The sequence below is a fragment of the Sitophilus oryzae genome, unplaced genomic scaffold, assembly GCF_002938485.1.
Source record: "Sitophilus oryzae breed Bouriz unplaced genomic scaffold, Soryzae_2.0 scaffold_1057_pilon_pilon, whole genome shotgun sequence".
In the NCBI taxonomy this organism is placed as follows: domain Eukaryota; kingdom Metazoa; phylum Arthropoda; class Insecta; order Coleoptera; family Curculionidae; genus Sitophilus; species Sitophilus oryzae.
The window spans coordinates 625,410-645,454 of NW_022145679.1; the positions used below are offsets into that span (position 1 = coordinate 625,410).

At 30.4% G+C, this 20,045-nt stretch overlaps 2 protein-coding genes across 2 annotated transcripts in view; one reads left to right on the top strand and one right to left on the bottom strand.

The window, feature by feature from the left end:
- LOC115875504 (chorion peroxidase-like) overlaps nucleotides 1-16,697 on the top strand; it is a 66,916-nt gene extending 50,219 nt beyond the window's left edge. Inside the window, exons 11-13 of the mRNA XM_030890982.1 lie at nucleotides 4,239-4,443; nucleotides 7,002-7,116; nucleotides 16,522-16,697. Of these exons, the coding sequence (XP_030746842.1) occupies nucleotides 4,239-4,443; nucleotides 7,002-7,116; nucleotides 16,522-16,588 (387 nt within the window). The 3' untranslated portion in view covers nucleotides 16,589-16,697. The remainder of the gene's footprint in view (nucleotides 1-4,238; nucleotides 4,444-7,001; nucleotides 7,117-16,521) is intronic.
- Nucleotides 16,698-16,742: 45 nt separating this feature from the next.
- LOC115875372 overlaps nucleotides 16,743-20,045 on the bottom strand; it is a 107,446-nt gene continuing 104,143 nt past the window's right edge. The window contains exon 6 of the mRNA XM_030890802.1: nucleotides 16,743-18,897. Coding sequence (XP_030746662.1) covers nucleotides 18,874-18,897 — 24 coding nt within the window. The 3' untranslated portion in view covers nucleotides 16,743-18,873. The remainder of the gene's footprint in view (nucleotides 18,898-20,045) is intronic.

The following is a 20,045-nucleotide window of genomic DNA, read 5'->3' on the forward strand; positions in this document are numbered from 1 at the left end:
CTTTCAGAACTCTTATAACACTCGGCCAAAGAACTTACGTTCAAAAACAAGTGGGATACACGCGTACTCCACTTTTTTTCTGTAAATTTCGATTCAGTATACAATTAACTGCATTTAAATCATAAAACAACCTGAAGGCTCTAGTTTTTATACATTTTAGTGATTTTCTTTAAAAATATAATGATAATATTATTTAAAAAAAATGTAATTACTGAGATTAAGCACACATGTGTATTAAACTTTTGAATGCTCTTTGCAGACACTGTTAATGCATTTGAGGCACCGATTTAGATTCTTATATCTCTTTTCCTGTCACACAAATGACGTCTGCCAACTTGAGGCCTAGCACACATTTTACATCGGAAACTAAAGACAAGAAAAAGATAAACACTTTTGGTCATTGTAGTCACAACAATAATTTGTAGAGTGATGTAAAAATAGTTACACTGCGGGGTACACTTGTACCCCGATTTTACAAGGAAGTGGGGTACACATATACCCCGCATTTAGAGGGAATACATAGGGTGGCGCACCTCATTCGCCTCGTTTGATTATACGAACACGGAAAGATGTAGAAACAATATACTTTATGGATATATGTGGAAAGGCAGTGTGCATAATTTAAAATAATTATTTTTTACCTATGTACAGGGTGTGTCAGAACTAAGATCCATACCAAAGTTATATTTTTTCTTATGGAACACCCGGTATTTTATTTCATTTTTGGATTCTCGGACATAAGCTAAGGCATTTATTATAAGGATTTACTCTGTTTAAAAGGTTTGGTTTTTAAGATATTTCAAGATATTTAAATATGCATGCTATAATAAAAAACTTTGTCAACACCTTGTACATTACTTTTCAGAATCAATTCTTGTAATTCAAGTTTCAAGCCAGAGAAATAAACTAAAATATTTGATTGCTCCTTAAATGTATACAGTGGTATCAAAAATTGCTGGTATATTTTAAATATTTATTTTACATAAAAACTTTGTTATTTCAAATGCAACATTATGTATTTTTTTAAGAAAGTCGAAGTAGATTTAAATGCTCTTTCAAACTATGTTAATGTTTCCTATACCTATCTGGCTCAGATTTTGAGTAAAAAGCGATATAAAATTGTAACCAAGATGGCTAGTGTCGCCATGGCCCTCGGAAAACTTCTAGTGACACTTAGTAGTTATTTTTAAAATCGACATGGGTTTATGGACTTTATTTAAATTTATAACAGGTTATTTTCATTTAATTTACCTACATTAAAGTTAATAAGTAAGTATTTATTATTTTATCAAGAAATATGAAGCAGTATCTGCTGGCGGAAGTGGATATGTTACTATCATGGAATTAATATGGAGTGGGGGTTACTAGTGATTTTCTATTGTGAGGACAATTGCTTGTTGACCTGAAGGATTTATGTTCAAAGATATCCAAATAGGAATTTTCTAGACAAGCGTTCCTTAGAAAATCCAATATATCTACAACTACTTTTTTATTTATCTTGATAAAATAATAAATACTTACTTATTAAACTCTTGTAGGTACATTAAATAAAAGTAAACTGTTATAAATTTAAATAAAGTCCATAAACTAATGTCAATTTTGAAAATAGCTACTAACTGTCATTAGCATATTGTCATGGCGAGACCAGCCATCTTGATTACCATTTTATTGAAAACTCGCTTTTTATTCAAAATCTGAGCCAGATAGGTATAGGAAACATTAACATAGTTTGAAAGAGCATTTAAATCTGCTTCGACTTATTTAAAAAAATACATAGTATTGTATTTGAAATAACTAAGTTCTTATGTAAAATAAATATTTAAAATATACTAGCAATTTTTGATACTCCTGTATACATTTAAGGAGGCAATAAAATTTTTTAGTAAAGTTTATTTCTCTGGCTTTAAAGTAAGCACAAGAATTAATTCTCAGAAGTAATGTACAGGGTGTTGACAAACTCTTTTATTATAGCATGCATATTTAAATATCTTTCAATATCTCGAAAACCAAAGCATTTAAACATATTATACCCTTATAATAAATGCCTTATTTCATGCCCAGGGATTCAAAAATGAAACAAAATACCGGGTGTTCCATAAGAAAAAATATAACTTTTGTACGGATCTTAGTTCTGACACACCCTGTATATTTGAAAATAAATTATAATTATGTAGATTGCCTCTCTACATATACCCATAAAAATGTTTGTTTCTACATCTTTTCGTTTTCGTATAATCAACCGAGGTGAATGAGGGGCGCCACCCTGTATATTTTCTAATTTTTTATTCAATATTTTTTATTAGACAGGGTGGCGCCTCTCATATGCCGCGGAAGCTCCAAGGAGAACGGTTGTTTATATCGAAATGAAATTTTGTGACCATATGTAGGTCAATTCAGAGCACTTTTTAAAAATATATAGAGTTCTACAGGGTGTCCCCAAAAAAAGTTACATATCAAAGTTGTGTTTTTTCTAATGGAACACCTTATATATTAATTGATTTTCAGATTCTAGGAAAAAAATAAAGGAGAGTTTTATTAAAGAAGCATATACCTAAAACCTAAGGATTTTGACATATTTCACATTTTGTGAAAATGAAGAGTAAATTTTAAATTTCGATAACAGCTACCTAAATTTTAGTTGACCTTGTATAGCCTGATATTTAATTACAGTAACCATCGTATGATAAATCAAATTGAAATTTGACCCAAAAAAATATGCAGAGTGAGACAAAATTAACATGGAACTTTAGTCATTTTTAAAAGCAAGTTACTCAAAGGAGTAGAGAAATAAAGATTTTAAATGGAACACCTAGTATATTTTTCCGGTGTTCAATGGGGAATTTATATATCTTCAAAATATTATTAAGGTTGCCTACCCCTCAGACAAAAATTTTCCCAGATATTTTAATTCTTATGATTTTGCGTCAGTAAATCCCTATTATTTGAAAAAATCTAGGTGGCTGTGTGATATACCTTTTGTTAATTTAACAAAAATTAAAAATTGCAGAGCAAAATACTCAAGGGTAATAAAAAGATACACGTTTATAACATAATATTTTAATTATTACAAAGTTAAAACTAGTATAAACCTATAATTATGCGACAAAAATTAGCTAGATGGAATCAAATGCTCAAAATGCTTCCTTGCCTGTTAACTGCATAAAATGATTGTCTTTTCAAAAGGATCTTTTCATTTTAAAAGGCATATGTGTAGTTCTACATCGAAAAGCAGCTACAATAATTTCTCCCATGTTGTCGATACTAGTTGGTCGAGCTTTGTAAACACTGTCTTTAACATATCCCCATAAAAAAACAGACTAGATAAAATCAGGAGCATTTAAGTATTCTATTAATTGCACACTGCATTCACCAATTAATAGAATCATATCAATTTTCTCTGATGTAGGATAATATGTTTGCATTTTCGGCAAATATCTGAGAAATTCTTTTGTTTTAATTGACCCAAATTAACAACTAGTTGTTAAAGTTGGACTAGTTAGACAGCTATGTTGAAGTAACGTCAGACCATATCACAGCAACCTAGATTTTATCAAATAATAAAGATCTACTCAGATCAAATCATGTAAATGAAAATATCTACGAAAATCTTTGTTTGGGGGCTAGGCAACCTTTAATAGTATTCTGATGAGACATGAATTCTCCATTGAATATCGGAATAATATACTGGGTGTTTCATTTAAAATAAGAGAGTAACATGCTTTTAAAGATGACCAATGTTCAATATTAATTTTGTCTCACCCTGTATAAGATTTTGAATCAAGTTTTAATTTGATTTAAAGTACAATAGTTAATTTAACTACATATTAGGCTATACCGGGTAAAATTCCAATTTAGGTAGCTTTTATTGTAATTTAAAAATTGTTCTTTATTTCTAGAAAATGTTAAATATGTCAAAAACCTTACATTTTAGTCATATACTTCTCTTATAAAACTCACCTTTATTTTTCTCAAAAATCAATTAATATATAGGGTGTTCCATTACAAAAAATACAAGTTTGATATGTAACTTTTTTTGGGCACACCCTTTAGAGCTCTCTGTATTTTTAAAAAGTGCTCTGAATTAACCTAAATATGTTCACAAAATTTCATTTCAATACAAACTGTCGTTCTCCTTGGAGCCTTCGCGGCGTATGAGAGGCGCCACCCTGTACTATAAAAACTCACTTTTAAAATATACATATTTTATTGCAACTCACCTCGATTTCTCTATCCTCCAGATCGCCGAGAAACTGTACAAAGTGTATCGGTCAGTTGACGACCTGGATCTGTGGGTGGGCGGCCTGCTGGAGTCCAAAGCCCCAGGAAGCCTGGTAGGACCGACGTTCAGGGACATAATAGCCGACCAATTCGCGCGGCTCAAGAAAGGCGACAGGTATTTCTTCGAAAACGGACCCTCTATTAATCCAGGATACTTTTCACCAGGTAAGAACGAGGTCTATTCAGAGTTTTCGTAGATTTTTATATGAATATATTTTCTATTGGTGATGTTTTTCCGAAGTTTTACTTTTCGCAGGAAGAATTTTTATTCTTCATATATACACATGTAATAGAATTGATAAAAATAGAACTCAATGTATCTACTCCCTTGCATTAAACAACCTAATATACAGGGTGGTCAGAACTGTATTCGGGAAACCTCGGCAGCATATTCTGCATCAGATAAAAATAAGTTGAAAAGTTCGTATAAACCTATGTCCTAAAATGCTTAGTTTCGGTTAGGTTAGGTTATTTTTATTACGATTTTTTCGAAATGATTTTTGAAGTAAAAAATTTGATTTTGATGTCAATATTTCTCCTATTTGTATGGGAGCGCCGAGTGGAAAAAATGTACATTTCCGTAATTTTGTACGTAAAAAAATTCTCTTAGTAAAAATCGCTACGAGCAATCGTTGTCAAGAAAATTAAAATGGAAATAGTCAATACATGACATAACTGACAATAAAATAAATATGAGTAGATAGTTATTTGACTGAAATGATAAATTTGGAACTTTTTATTTTTTTTTAAATTAATCATAAATTTTTCTTCGAATAAATGATGATGAAACAGTTTCTGTTGAACTTTTGGCACAAAACATTTCAAATTTATTATTTCAACAACTATTTAGACAATAATATTATTCTTAAGATATTTTACTGGAAATAGTCAATACATGTCATTATTGACGAAAAGTAAACACGTTGAATAGATAGTTATTTAACTAAAATAATAAATTTGGAAATTTTTACTTTTTTAAATTAATCATAAATTTTTCTGCAAAAATGATGGTAAAACAGCTTCTGTTGAAGTTTTGGCACATAAACATTTCAAATTTATGATTTCAGTCTAATAACTATTTAGTCAGCATGTTTATTTTATGTCAATGATGACAGGTATTGATAATTTCGATTCGAAATATCTCGAGAACCATTACTCGTAGCTCGTTAGATTTTTACCAAGAGATCTTTTTTACGTAAAAAAATGTCGTAAATGTATATTTATTCAGTAGTTTTATACAGGTACAAACAAAAAGTTATTACTTTTCAAACCAGTTTAAAATATGTAGATGGCGCCCTCTACAAGTAGGAGTCATATTGACATCAAAATCAAATTTCTCATATCAAAAACTCTTAAACACCAATTTTCATCCAAATATCAACGTTAGTTCAGAAATTATTTGGAAAAAATCGAAATACAAATGAAACTTCTACACCCTGTATCTTCGAAACTAGACATTTTAGGAGACATCCATTTATACGAACTTTTTAACTTATCTTTATCTGCAGAATATGCTGCCGAAGTTTCCGGAATACAGTTTGGACCACCCTATATTTTACATTGGTTGCAAAAGAATATGCAAGGTGAGTTTTCTGTCATGTTTTCTATGGGTATCTCGGAAACTACTGAAGCTAGAGAGTCGATTAAATATATGGCCCTTTCGAATTTTTGAAAAAGTTTATGCCTTACTAGATATCTCGAAAAAAAAAACAGATTTAGGATATTTCAAAAATGCTTACTTCCAAAAAATATGTTTGTCATATCAAGCTACGGAGGCGCATAAATCTATTATGCTATATAATAGATATAATAATAATCCAGTGAGCGAAAATATGTCATTTTATGTTACTATCACCAATTATATTTGATAATAAGTTTCTTAAAAAAATTGATAAATTTTAAATTAATTAACGGTCGTTTTTTATTGATGCTCTCTAACGGACAAACGAAGCACTTTTGCATAAAGACAAATTATGTGCAGTTAACTTATTTTGATTCAAAAAATACGTAGTTGTTCTATGTCCACGGAAAAGTTGGAATTCCCTATATTTTGTAGATTTTGGTAAAATAAATAATCCAAAAAAAATTCTTTCTCAAAAACTGTGCGATGAAACATTTACAAAAAATTAGTAAATACTAACGGGACCATTTTAAGAAAAGAAAATATGTCGTCGGTGGAGTTGGATAATAATTATACTAAAAATTATGTAGGGGTGGGGGTAGTTTTCACCCTTCCCATACTTTTCTTAAATTTTGTGAAAGTCAAATGTTAGAGCACGGTTCTTAAATTAGCACAAAAAATGTGTTTATTTTTTTAAAGTTTAATGCCCTCTAGAAGAAAAACGAAGCACTTTTGTATAGAAGTAAATTGTGCCCATAAACATATTTTGAATACAAAAATACGCAGTAGTTCTACGTCAAGGGAATATTGGGACAGTCTGTATAATATTTAAAATTGAGATTCTTAATAATTTGCAAAAGTCATTACTACTTTCTTTTGGTAGCATGAAAAATTTATTTTCTTGTTGATATTAAAAAGTTATGAAATAAACTCTTGAAGCATTCGTTACTGAAATATGTAGGTACTTCCTTTGAAACATTATATCTTTAAAATAGTTTCAAATGCATTTCTGCATAAACAACTAAATCTCTTGAATTGTGAATGGAAAATATTTGTAATAGGATCTACCTCTCATAAAGTAAACGATAAACCTCCGTTTTAGATCAATTGAAAGAGCTAAGGAAGGCTTCAATTTCACGAATCATTTGCGACAATAGCGATGGCATTCTGCTTTCCCGTCAGGCACCGAAGGCTTTCAGGAAACCTGGCGTACCTGGGTAAGTTATTTTCTTTATTTTTAATGATTGTTAGTAAAATAAATGTGTGATATAACTATCCATATATTTTTTTCCTTGTCTTGGGTATGAGGTTTTTTTTTAAATAAATTGAAAGATGGAAACTTTTTTTTATGCGACGCGACGCTTCGCTCCAACATATGTTAATATGTTAATACAGACTGGTGCTAACAAGGCGACTTCAAGAATAAAGTGCCTGAAAAAGCCCACTATGTTGGAGCGAAACGTCGCATAAAAAAAAGTTTCCATCTTTCAATTTATTTAAAAAAACCTCATACCCAAGAAAAGGAAAAAAATATATGGATAATTATCTAAAGGTTTAAGAAGTAAGAAACAATTAAACTTATTTATAACTAACAAACTATGTGGTAATTGGTAGTATTAAGACACTAAATAACACACATTTATTTCTCCTGTTGATTTTCGACTTAACGGGCCTCCGTAATTAGGTAGACCAAAAATAAAGAATTAAAAATAGAAAGAAATAATTAACATAGCAAATTAAAAACGCAATATTTAGATATGTAATTTTATTTTTATTGATGTATTAATTTAATATGAATTACCTACTAACTATTTAATTGTTTAACAGATAATATAATAATTATGAAACAAATATTTTTCCTATTACTTTAGTACCTTTACTTAATCTGTCAATACATGATAGACATTTCTTTTTTAATCTTTTAATAATATGAGACTGGGATCAAAATTAAACATGCATATTTACTTTTAAAATAGCTATTACTACTATTTACTTCATTATTGAGATACTCTATAATTAAAGATTTCGAGTATGCAACAGGTTAAAACAATATTTTTGACTGGCTTTTTTTGAGATAGGAATTTCAGTAATATTTTTATAACGGACTTGTTCTTAATATGAAGTGCTGTCAAGATAATTATACCGAAAATATTACCTCTCTTTCCGTTTTTAGTGTACAGGGTCTAAAAAAATAGTACCACAAACTTTAGTGGCTGATACTACAGATAAAAATAAAGGAAAAACTTCCTAATATGCTTATTGAAGAAGTTAGAACAATTGAAAGGGTAATAAAAATATATTTTTACGAGTAATGGTAAACTATTTTGCTTAAAATTTCGTATCCTAAGACATATTTTAATGCCAGAGAGAATGGCGATAGTGTAAAAACCATAAATAGTGTTATACCATAAAAAATAGAATTTTCTACGTAAGAAAAGCACTTTTGGTTTAGTTCGAAACCGTAAAATGATTTCCAGATATTTCTTTTGAAATATCTGGAAAATCTTTATAGTTTATAGAAATATCTTTATATACATATCTTCTATAAAATCTTTAGAGGTTATGATATATGAATTTTAGTATAAGCGAAATCATGCGATGTTATAAATATTTATTTAGATGCAATTTCACTGGCATGGAAAATTTATCCAATTTTTCACCTGCAATGTATATTACCCAGTCACACAGATTAGCCAGACCGTCGCTTTAAATTCTGCAACTTATAACTTAACACAATACAAGTAATTTTAAACACTAATATTCGTAGTTATATCGCAAGTAAAATAATCTTAACTTAAAATAAATTTGGATTTCAGATTTTTTTAAAGAATTCTTTTCAGTTCTTTCTATTAAAAAAAAATAAAAATATGCCGGTACTCATTATAGAAAAAAATATGCCCTATGTTCTGGCTCTTTAAAATAAAAAATTCTGTTACATTTATAACTTAATTTTGGGAAATTAAAATAACTTTGGTTGCACATCATAATACGACCACCAACAAACTCCATAAGACGACGCATTGTGTATATTGATGACGTGCACCCAAAGTTGTTTTAATTTCCCTATATAAGGATGTAATTAATAATTATTACTGAATAAAATATAGACAACAGTATTGAATAAAATTATATTAAATAATTTAAATAAAAACTAAATATTAATATAATATATTGAAAAGTCGATCTATTAAATTTTTACTCGAATTTCACTAAAATTGATGTATTTATGAAAGCCATTTCGTTTATTTATACATTTCGGAAATGATAATCAGGCCAGCGATAATTAGCATGCGATAAACTGAAATTGAAATTTGTTGACAGGCCATTGACCATTAGGGTAGGTCGGGAGCCGTAATTTAACAGTAACGTATTTATTTTAAAACAGTCATATCCGGCGAACCCGATAGAGCTACGAACAGGTAGATACAGTCATTAGAAAAATATAGTTTTAAAATAATTAAAGTTTATTTTTAGGTTTTATCGTTTCAATAAGCATCAAAATGTATTTTATATTATTAAGAATAATAAATACATAAATAAAAGCATAGTTATAATAAAATTAGCCACAACATGTGATCTTGTTAGTTAAGCTTAGTTGACACGGTCAAAGAGTCATCATCATCATTTTGAACTTATTCAACAATTTCCAATTATGGTGTAGCCTCCCTTAAATACTTTCTTTACAGTTGAGCCCATTTTTGTCTATTGTTGGCTATGCGGGCCCAAGTTATCGCTGGTATCTTCTAGGTTTCTTAATTCCTCGTGGGTACCATACTGTATTTTTGTTGCCATCTCTTATCCTTTCTTCTTGCCAGGTATCCTGCCCATTGCCATTTGAGGGATTTGACTATGTGGATGACATCTATTACCTAGCTCTATCTTTTGTCGTATCCACTCTATTTTTTACGGTCCCTCTTGGTTATTCCCAGCATATTTCGTTCCATTGAACGTTGTACGACCTGCTGTATTTAGTTCATTAATTTGTTCTTGTAGTTCTTCAGGACTATTGGCAATAGGACTATGTCATCAGCGAATCTTACATGGTTAAGGTATTTTCCATCTATTTTTAATCCTTTGTTGGTCCAGTCTAGTTGACGAAAGATTTCTTCTAATGTTGACGTATTGTAAAAGGCCTGTCAATACCTTGTTTCTCTAGGCCTTTTATTATTGCCTTAGGATATATTATTAGCCTAATCGAAAGCCTTCTCAAACTCTATTAAGGCTATGGCTAGTGGAAGTTCGTATTCTTTAGTTCTGCTGATAGTTTCTTTTAGTGTACATCAATCCTGCTGAAGCCGCTTCTAAAGCCTGCTTGTTTTCGTGGTTGTGCAGCGTCTTACCCCAGTGCAGTTATGACATTCACCATGTTGAATTTGCAAAAATTTTTAGAAAGCTGCGACCATTGAAAATAGTTAGCCTTAGTAACCCTTATTAACATACTAAAAGTCCCCATTTGTCCGATGTGTGCGTCATCAAAAAAAATCGGCCGCCATCTTGAATTTTGGCACTTTTTGGGAAAAAATGTAAATAACTCGAAAACGGTTTGTTATAGTGAAAAACTTCAAGAGGTAAAAATTAAAGAGAATAATAAACTCTATTACAATCAATAATCAAAAATAGTTTATTATCCTAACGCAATGACGTAAAAAAAAAATTTGAAAATCGAGCAATTTTTAAAAGGAATCACCGAAATGCAAATTACTAATTTTTTAAGCTTATTAACAAATAACATGGATATTTAGCATAAATTCAACTGAAATATAATCCTTGTAACATTTTCAAGAAATATTTTTTATTGGTGGGTTAATAATATTTCAAAATTAACAAAAATTGTAAAAGCTATCCTTTACTAAATACATGTGTACTAACAATGTGCGAAAGCAGTCTCCACCTTGTCCCGGTTAGGGTTATTTGCACTTAAACCAAGGTCTTATTGTTACCATTTTGTAAACAACTTGTTTTAAAAAATACAGTGACAGTTTGAAAACTTAGGCTACAGGTTGGAACAAAAAAATAAAATGAAATGTAAACTGGCGACTTTCAAAACGTTGCAAAAAGATCCTCATCTGCGACAAATTACATCCGTTTTTTTTAGATCCTGCAGCACAAAAATCTGAGCTAGTCGAAGCTGGAAATACATTCCTATTTTCATTATATGGTCGACATAGGCTAGCAAAAGATTTAGATCAATTGAGGTATTTTAAATATAAAGCCCTTACATCTCGTCAGGTACTTATAGTAAAAATTTGGATTTAGCTACCTTACCTCCAACAACTAACGCAGCTGAAAATCATTATTATAGGACCTATTTATAAATGCAGTATTGGCTAAATAACGGAGAAGAGGCAACAGAGTGTGGATGGAGTAAAAAATGGATACCTTAGTTCCAACAACAATGTCAAACGCAGTGGCATCAGAATTTGTATAGAAAATGATTTACTGTATTTGCAAATCTGGATGTAATAAACTATGTACCATTGCGATCAAAAAAAGCAGTACAAGAATTAGTAGTCCCAGATCGAACTCCTGGTCTATAAGGATATTTGAATTATATTGAATTTTTTTTTGGATTTAGCCAACAACACTGTTTTTTTTGTTTATCCCTAATGCATCTGCAATGACCCTTATGGGAACCCCATCCCTTAATCGCGTAAATATAATCGATTTTTGCTCTGAAGTTAAAGGCATTTTTTAAAAATTACGTGACACTGACACAAGAATATAGACTAGCAGATTAAATCATATTTTGTTGTACTATTTTTTTTAATCGCAATGGTACATGTTTAAAATCCAATATGCCATGTTCATGCTTGTGTGGTAACTGTAATGGTATTTCTTGCGAGAACAAACAAATATCGGTCGATGAAGAAGAAATCGAATAAAATTGTAAATTTCTTTTTTTTCTAGAGGTGACAGTTAGGTTACAAGTTGGTAACACATTTTTATTAAAATGGTCATAATTTGAATTATTGTTATTCGATTTGTAGGGGTATGTTTATAATGTATTTATCATAATGAAAAAGTGTTAAAATCTTAGGTTAAGATCGTAGATGATATTTATGTCAAAAAGACATTCGCAAGTAGTTTATTACATTTTATTTTTTTCTTCCAACCTGTAGCCTAATTTTTCAAACTGTCACTGTATTTTTAAAAACAAGTTGTTTATAAAATGGTAACAAAAAGACCTTGGTTTAAGTGCAAATAGCCCCGACCGGAACAAGTTGGAGGCTGCTTTCGCACATTATTAGTACACATGTATTTAGTTAAGGATAGCTTTGACAATTTTTGTTAATTTTGAAATATTATTAGACCACCAATAAATATTTCTTGAAAATGTCACAAGGAGTGTATTTTAGTTGAATTAATGCTAGATATCCATGTTATTTGTTAATAAGCTTAAAAAAATAGTAATTTGCATTTCGTTGATTCCTTTTAAAATTAATCGATTTTCAAAAAAATTTTGTACGTCACTGCGTTAGGATAATAAACTATTCTTTATTGATTCTGATAGAGTTTTTTATTCTCTTTAATTTTTGACCTCTTGAAGTTTTTCGCTATAACGCTCCGTTTTCGTGTTAATTACATTTTTTCCCAAAAAGTACCAAAATTCAAGATGGCGGCCGATTTTTTTTGATGACGCACACATCGGACAAATGGTTGTTTATTATTTTCGTAAATATCTTGTATGCTACTGGTAGTAGGCTATGGTTGTATGTTATTGGTATTTCTATATATTTTTATTGGTTTCTGATGTCTTCTTTGCTACCTTATTATAAAATTAGAATTATTTTGGCGCTATTTCAGTCTTGTGGTACCTTTATGTTTTCTCCTTAGACAGTTGGTGTGTATATTTCCTAGGATTTTCTAAGTTCTTCTACCAGCGTACTTAGTAGTAATAAACATTTTATTTCAGCTGTTATTCCGTCGTTCCCTGCTCCTTTTCCATTTTTCATATCTTGAAGCGCCTTTTCTACTTCTCCCACGGGAACTTCTGGTGCGTCTTCTTGTGGTAGTGGCAGTCTTTCTTTTCCATGTATGAGGGTCTTCATATAGGTCGCTGTAGTTACCAAACTTATTATTTTTTTTTTGTTATTCTGATATTGTTGTGTGTTAATGCGATTATATGCTTCTTTCCGATCATGAGGGATTCTTAGCGTTCTGATAGCTCTTTCTGTTTTCGATTTGTCAAGTCGTAGTGTAGGGTCAAAGTGTAGTTGAATCAAATAGACTTCATACTCAAATATGGTGTCTGTATTCATGAATTTCCTTTTATAGACACAGATACAGTAGACGTACTTTAACTGTACCTATAATAATGCTGCGCGCGTCTCACTTATACTTGTACGTATTATATTAACTGTTTAATTCAAGTAAGTAGGTTGGCTGCCAACTTTCTTGGATGCTACAAACCTTTCCAACTCGACTTTAATACTCAACATCCATATAAGTGTGACTGTCCCTAACACATAAATATATGATACGCATTTCTTTCCTTAGTGAAGAGATAAGGCTATGGTCAAAGTTGGATATATACAGGGTGAGTCTTAAAAGTGTAAATATTTTTAGGGCTGGTAGATCTCGCTAAAAGAAACATATTATCTCTTTACTGTTTTTTCGTTACTTTTACATAGTTTGACTTAAGAAATTTTAGTTTCGGAGGTACAGCAAAAATCGGACCTTTCCTAAAAGATTTAATTCTTTACAAAGTAACTATTGTAGACACGGGTTTCTAAATATTTATTTTATACATATTATTGGGTAAATTAATTTTTAGACATAGTTTGCCTTAATTAAAAAAAACTTTAAATTAACTTATTTTTTTTTACTTTAGTTTCGGAGATATAGCAAAAATCAGACTTTTTTTAAACGATTTAATTCTTTACAAAGTAACTATTGCAGACACGGGTTTCTAAACATTTTTATATACATATTGTTGGGTAAATAAATTTGTAGACATAGTGTGAATTAATACGAATTTTTAGTTTTAGATACAGCAAAAATCGGACTTTTTTTAAAAGATTTAAATCTTTATATAGTAACTATTGCAGACACGGGTTTCTAAATATATTTTTTATACATATTATTGAGTAAATTAATTTGTAGACATAGTGTAGTACGACAGTATCCTGTTGACTTGCTCCCATGACACTATGATTTTGTCAACTAGACTTACATCAATATTATATCAATCGTGGCACATTTTAGTTCACTGTAATTTGTACAGGGTGTCCCGTTTTCATGTGTTTTACAGGGTTTCTCGTTTACGAATAGAGGTACAAAGATGCGGTTTTCACATCACTAAGGTCCTTTTTATGAAACTGAAGATGCTAAATACACATATATCCCGACCCTCTTAGTTTGTGAAATATAGGGCGAATTTGAAAATGTTGCAATTTTTTAACTTGCTTATCTTATAACTTATCAAAAAAGTGAAAACTGAATCGGGTAGAGTTTTTCCCATATAATACAGTGGTAAAATTCGCCGTGTATTTCAGAAACTAAGAGGGCTAGGACAAATCGGTATGCTGCATCGTTAGCTTCACAAAAATGTAACATCGTGATATAACCATATCTCCTTAGCTCTACCACTAACGAGAAACCACATAAAACATAAATTGGACATCCTGTGCTCTTTAGAAAAATATAATATTAAAATAAAGAATTTTACTTTTATGGTATAGTTAAAAAATAAAAACACTAAATCACCACAATACACCAAAACACTTTTACTTTTACACTGGACGCGCGTTTCGCTAACCATGTTAGCATCATCAGCAGATGATTATAAACTAAAGTACAATCTACAAGTTGAGCGTTTATATACTCGCCCAGTGGGCACCGAGTGGGCGTGGCAAAACCAGCCAACCGAGTCAGAGCCAACTGAGCGTAGCAGTTAGATTTCCGCCACTAGAGTAGTAGGAACAAAGAACTTGAAGGAATTGGACCGTTGTCTCTGTTCATACTATCTTTACATTTATTAATTCTGATGCTTTCATATGCATCTAATTGCCTGTAATTTGAGACTTGTTTAATTAATTTTAAATTATTAAGATCTATACAATGTTCTTTATCAACAATATGTTCGGCAACGCAAGATTTATCCGGTCTACCATATCTTATCTGAGCTAAATGTTCTTTAAATCTAGTTAATATTGATCTTCTAGTTTGCCCAACATATTTCTGATTACAATCTTTACAAGAAATTTCATACATACCCGACCTTTCCAGTGGAGATGTTTTATCCTTTGGATTACCTAATAATTGTTGTAATTTATTATTAGCACTATACACAAGTTTATAATTAACATTCTTAAAAATTCCTTTTAGACCACGGGTTAACTCTCTATCAAAGGGTATCGAAAAATATTTAGACGTATCTTTCTCCACTTGAAAAGTCGAATTTTCAGAAATCATTAACCTATGCCTACGTTTTCTAATTTTTTTTGGTATAGTTGCAATAAGTGGGGGTCACTATAATATGTAATATATTTAAGAGTGGTAATCATAAATAAAAGCACAGTTAAAATGGAATTACTCATATCTGTAAATCATATTAAGAGAATATTTATTTATAGGAATTTGTACTTCTTTTTAAACGGTTTTATTTAGCTCGACCCGTACGGTATTTATTTATTTGTTTGTTTATTTGGGTCAAAATTAGAAATTGAAATTTAAGTACCTTCCTGTTGTCAGATTGTTCTGAAATTTGGTACACACCTTTAGTTCCGATGACAATACAATATAGTAATATCAATAACATTGTAAATCTAAGATGGCCGCCGGTACAAAATGGCGGATTTCATATTTTTCCACAACCCCCTCAATATGGGTATCAAATGAAAGGGCTACACTAGTAGAATACTGTGATTATAACAAAATTTAAAATCCAAGATGGACGTCGTTACAAAATGGCGTATTAGGTGAGGGCATGAGTAGTCGTGTCCAGAACAGTTGTGTCCAAGATTGTGTGACGTTAGAAGGACAGATAAAAATAAAAAATTGGTAAAAAAACTTTTAAGTTAAACGGTTTTATCTTATGTGCACTGAAAACTAGAAAATAATAATAACAATTAGGTATTTTGAACTTCTAGTTCAGAAATATTTTAGTACTAGGCAGAATAGCTTTATTAGGCACAGTAGCTTTATAATATTTATTTTTTTCTAATATGCCTACTAGACTAAAAAAAAAACGTGGGGCCCCTCTGAAATCCTACCTATGGCAAAGCATATCTTTATACTTTGGTAGATCATGAGCTCGGCGTTCGCTGGTGAAGCCGCCACGGCTGGTTATGGATTGTCAAAATCTCCAGTTACGATTATAGTAAGTCGATGCAATCCACACTTAGTATAGAAGAAAGTATTACAGCAATAGTTAATGGGCCCCACGTTTTTATTTTAGTCTAATATGCCTAAAAGCTATATTCTGCATAGTACTAAAATATATCTGAACTAGAAGTTCAAAATACCTAATTGTTATTATTATTTTCTAGTTTTCAGTGCACATAAGATAAAACTGTTTAAATTAAAAGTTTTTTTACCGATTTTTTATTATAAAATAAAACAGAAAACAATACAAAGTTATATTTGGTATAGTTTTTACTTTTATATTTATTTATTTTTAGAAACGAATTTAGTGATTGCAATGGACCCGAAATTCCATCATTGGATCTATCCTTCTGGCAAGCGTAGAGGATAATTTTATCGTTTGTTTTTTACATTTTGTTTTGTTTTGTTTTAATTTTATTTATTTCAGATACATTATTACTGTTTGTTACTTTATAAAAGTGTTTTTTTTAAAAGAACGATCCTGTGTTTTATTTTTTAGGGGATGTAAGTGAAAAGAAGGGGAAATTGTGATGTAAATTACTTTATTGCGAAACAAAACATGCTGTTCGCACGCCAATTGATCTCGAACGCGTGAATAAAAACAAAACAACGTTAAAAAGTATCAATTTTATTTTTTTATAATCCATTTTTTTTGTCTGGTTTCGGAATTCTAAAATGAACAAAAAACAATGGAGAGCATAACACATTGAACATTTATTTAATACCTAAACTTAATACAAATCATAAAATAAAACTGGGTATTTTTTTGCATTTTCGCGGCTGTTAAAAAATATCATTAGGGTCAGTTGGTTGTAAAAATGAGACATTTTTCAAAACCTTTAGTTTTGAACTTAGTTACAACCGTTTAAATACAAAAGTATGTATATATTCTACTCTAAACAGGCAAACTATTGCAAAAGTCAAAAAATATACCCAAAGGCTATATATCAGAAATAACTCATATTTACATATTTATATTGAATATTGAAGTAATTTTAAGACTAGAAGGATAGAAATGAGACATAAATTTATCTTTTTTACTATTAGATAAAAAAACTGAGCTAATAAAGTTATGATGAGCATGTAATTTAAATCAAAATATAGTAAAATTACACCGTCGCAAAACATTTATAAACTGAAAGTGTAAACAATTTATTAACTTAAAAATGAAAAAATATGTAGTTAATAAGTGCCATTATAGTCTAAGATCACAGAGCGATAGTTTGGATACTGTAAAAGGAAATATTGGAAAATAAGCCTGGGTGTGATGCATGCAATTCTTAGTCGGCCGACTATTTAGTTGCAAATTTGTAACCGATATAATTATTATGGAGTCGCGCTCATATGCAATAAAATAGTCGACCGATCGGCTCCATAAATATGTATTGTTTTCACTTTTACAACTAGTCTATTTAAATAGAGATGCAAAAATATTAAATCAAAAACAGTAAGTATTTTTAAAATATTTAAATACTTTAAATACTCGGAAACGCATAGTTCCCGCGCTCATAGTCACAGCTAAATAATGTTAATGTGACAGCTAAATCACAGCTAATTAAAATAGCAGTTCATAGCAAAGTTTACAGAATAAAACTTTGGTCATACTGACACTCAAAGTGTAGAACAATACAACTATACCAGTTAACAAACTAAATATATCTTAAAATATATTGAAAGAACAATCATCTCCGCACTCCTAGAACTCTTTCCTTACAAATTTTATTGTGGTAATTTTAAAACAATGTTTTTCCTGAAAAGATTATTTAGATAATTAGACATCAGATGAGTAACTACAGTTTTGAGAGCTTTTACTGCATATATTAAGTTTACATCACCGCTGCTGACTAATTTTGTACCCCTTTAAAGATCTTTTTCTCTGTATTTGTTTGGTTTTTTTGCATTTTTTTGTTATTTTTGAGTTGTAACTAAAATTTGAAAATATACATGTCATTAATTTGTTTCATATTGAGCCCTACTTTTTCCTCATCATATTAGTAAACCCATGTGTATATCTTAAATTTACCCCTCCAAAAACTAGCAGAACTTAATTTAATACAGGCATGGCCTTTCTAGACCATGTACCGTAGTAACGCACATACTATCACCCGAGGGTCACCCGAGAGAAATTTGGTAGCCAATGTCATAAGTTTCAATCCTAAAACGAGACAATGGATTTGTATTTTTTGTTTTCCAAGATTCATAACACCAAGATTAAATAAATTATGGAGATGGTCTCTTAACCATTATTGTTAAATGTTCCTAACAAAAAAACTAACTGTATATAAGTTTCCAGTAGTTTTATTTGAATGTCCCCTTTTTACACCACTTGACCCTTTTTTCTAAATTTTCTAATTTCCAGCCACTAACTAACTAAGCATTCTAACTAATTATTTTTTAACAGTCGCAAATATTGTTTAAAAGAAACAAAATAATGCCGAAAATTATTGGTATTATTCCAGCCTTCATAATACAATTATTTTCAGCGTAAAATATTTCAGTTTAATCATTTAAGTACTATTTTTAATTAAGTTTTCTTTTTATATATTTTTCTTATTCTCAGTTTTTAAACATTATGCTAGAATTTAGAATTATTTATATTTTACAATCTAAGTGTTATTAACATAATATGTGTGGTTCTAAATTTGGTTTCACTGCCTCACAGATCGTTTGTCCTGAAAGAAGAATACAATAATTAGAGAATTAATTTAAAAAATATTAAAACTAATAAACATTTTTGAGAGTCGTATTCAAAAAAAAAAAATATATCAACATTTTTTTTTATCCAGCATAACATGTACAGGGTGGGTCAAATTCGGCGCTTTTAAAGGGAAACACCCTGTTCTATAGGAGATAGACGAAAACTAATATCGGTGTCTGGAGCTCAATTTTCATCAAAAGCATGATGGTGAGAACCGCACATCGATATCTGTTACCGTTTCGGAGTTACGGGGTGTTTTTCAAAAATGTGCATTTTTAACAAATCGCTGTAACTTTTTTGCTATGGAAATTTTTCTATTTTTATGAAAACATTTCCAAAGTACCTCTTCACGTAGAATTTAATGGTTTAAGTAAAAAAAATTAATAATTTAAGAGTTATCAACAGAAACATTGACTTTTTTTTATTTGGGACGCCCTGTATATTTTTAATTATATAAACAGAACTTAAAATTACCATTCCATAATTATAGCACACTTGATATTTTATTATAATTCTCTTCGAAATACAGATTTTCTAAAAGTTCGCCACTTTTAATTAGAAGGCTTTGGACCCCTTATTGATGATCTGCCCCTAATGGAAATCGAAAATATATTTTTTCAGCAAGACGAGGCCACGTCTCAGAAAGCTGAAGTTATCAACTAACTTTTGCAACCAATTTCGAGAATAATTGATTAGCTAACCAAGATCCCAGCCGTTGGACGTCGAGGCCGCCGGACTTAGTGCCTATGGATTTTTATCTTTGCGAAAGAATAAAGGTTCTTATTTTTAAAGTGCTTGTATAATCTAGACAAGAATTAAAAGTACTTAACGGTTACGCGAGGGTATCTTTCATCCCTATGGAGTTAATGAATTCCGCGAGAAATGTTCAAAAACGGTCCCGTCTCCGCATAACAGAAGATGGTCGACACACCTGTAGCAAAATCTCATATCTTGGTTTGCTAATTTTTATTTATATAGTTATTAGATACAGTTTATATGTGTTGATGTCACAGCTACAATTTTTTTTTGCATTACAGCCGGCGCGGTTCAAAGCCTACTCATTTAAAGTGGGCGAATTTTTAAAAACTCTATATCTCTAAGAGGAATCGAGCAAAATATCAA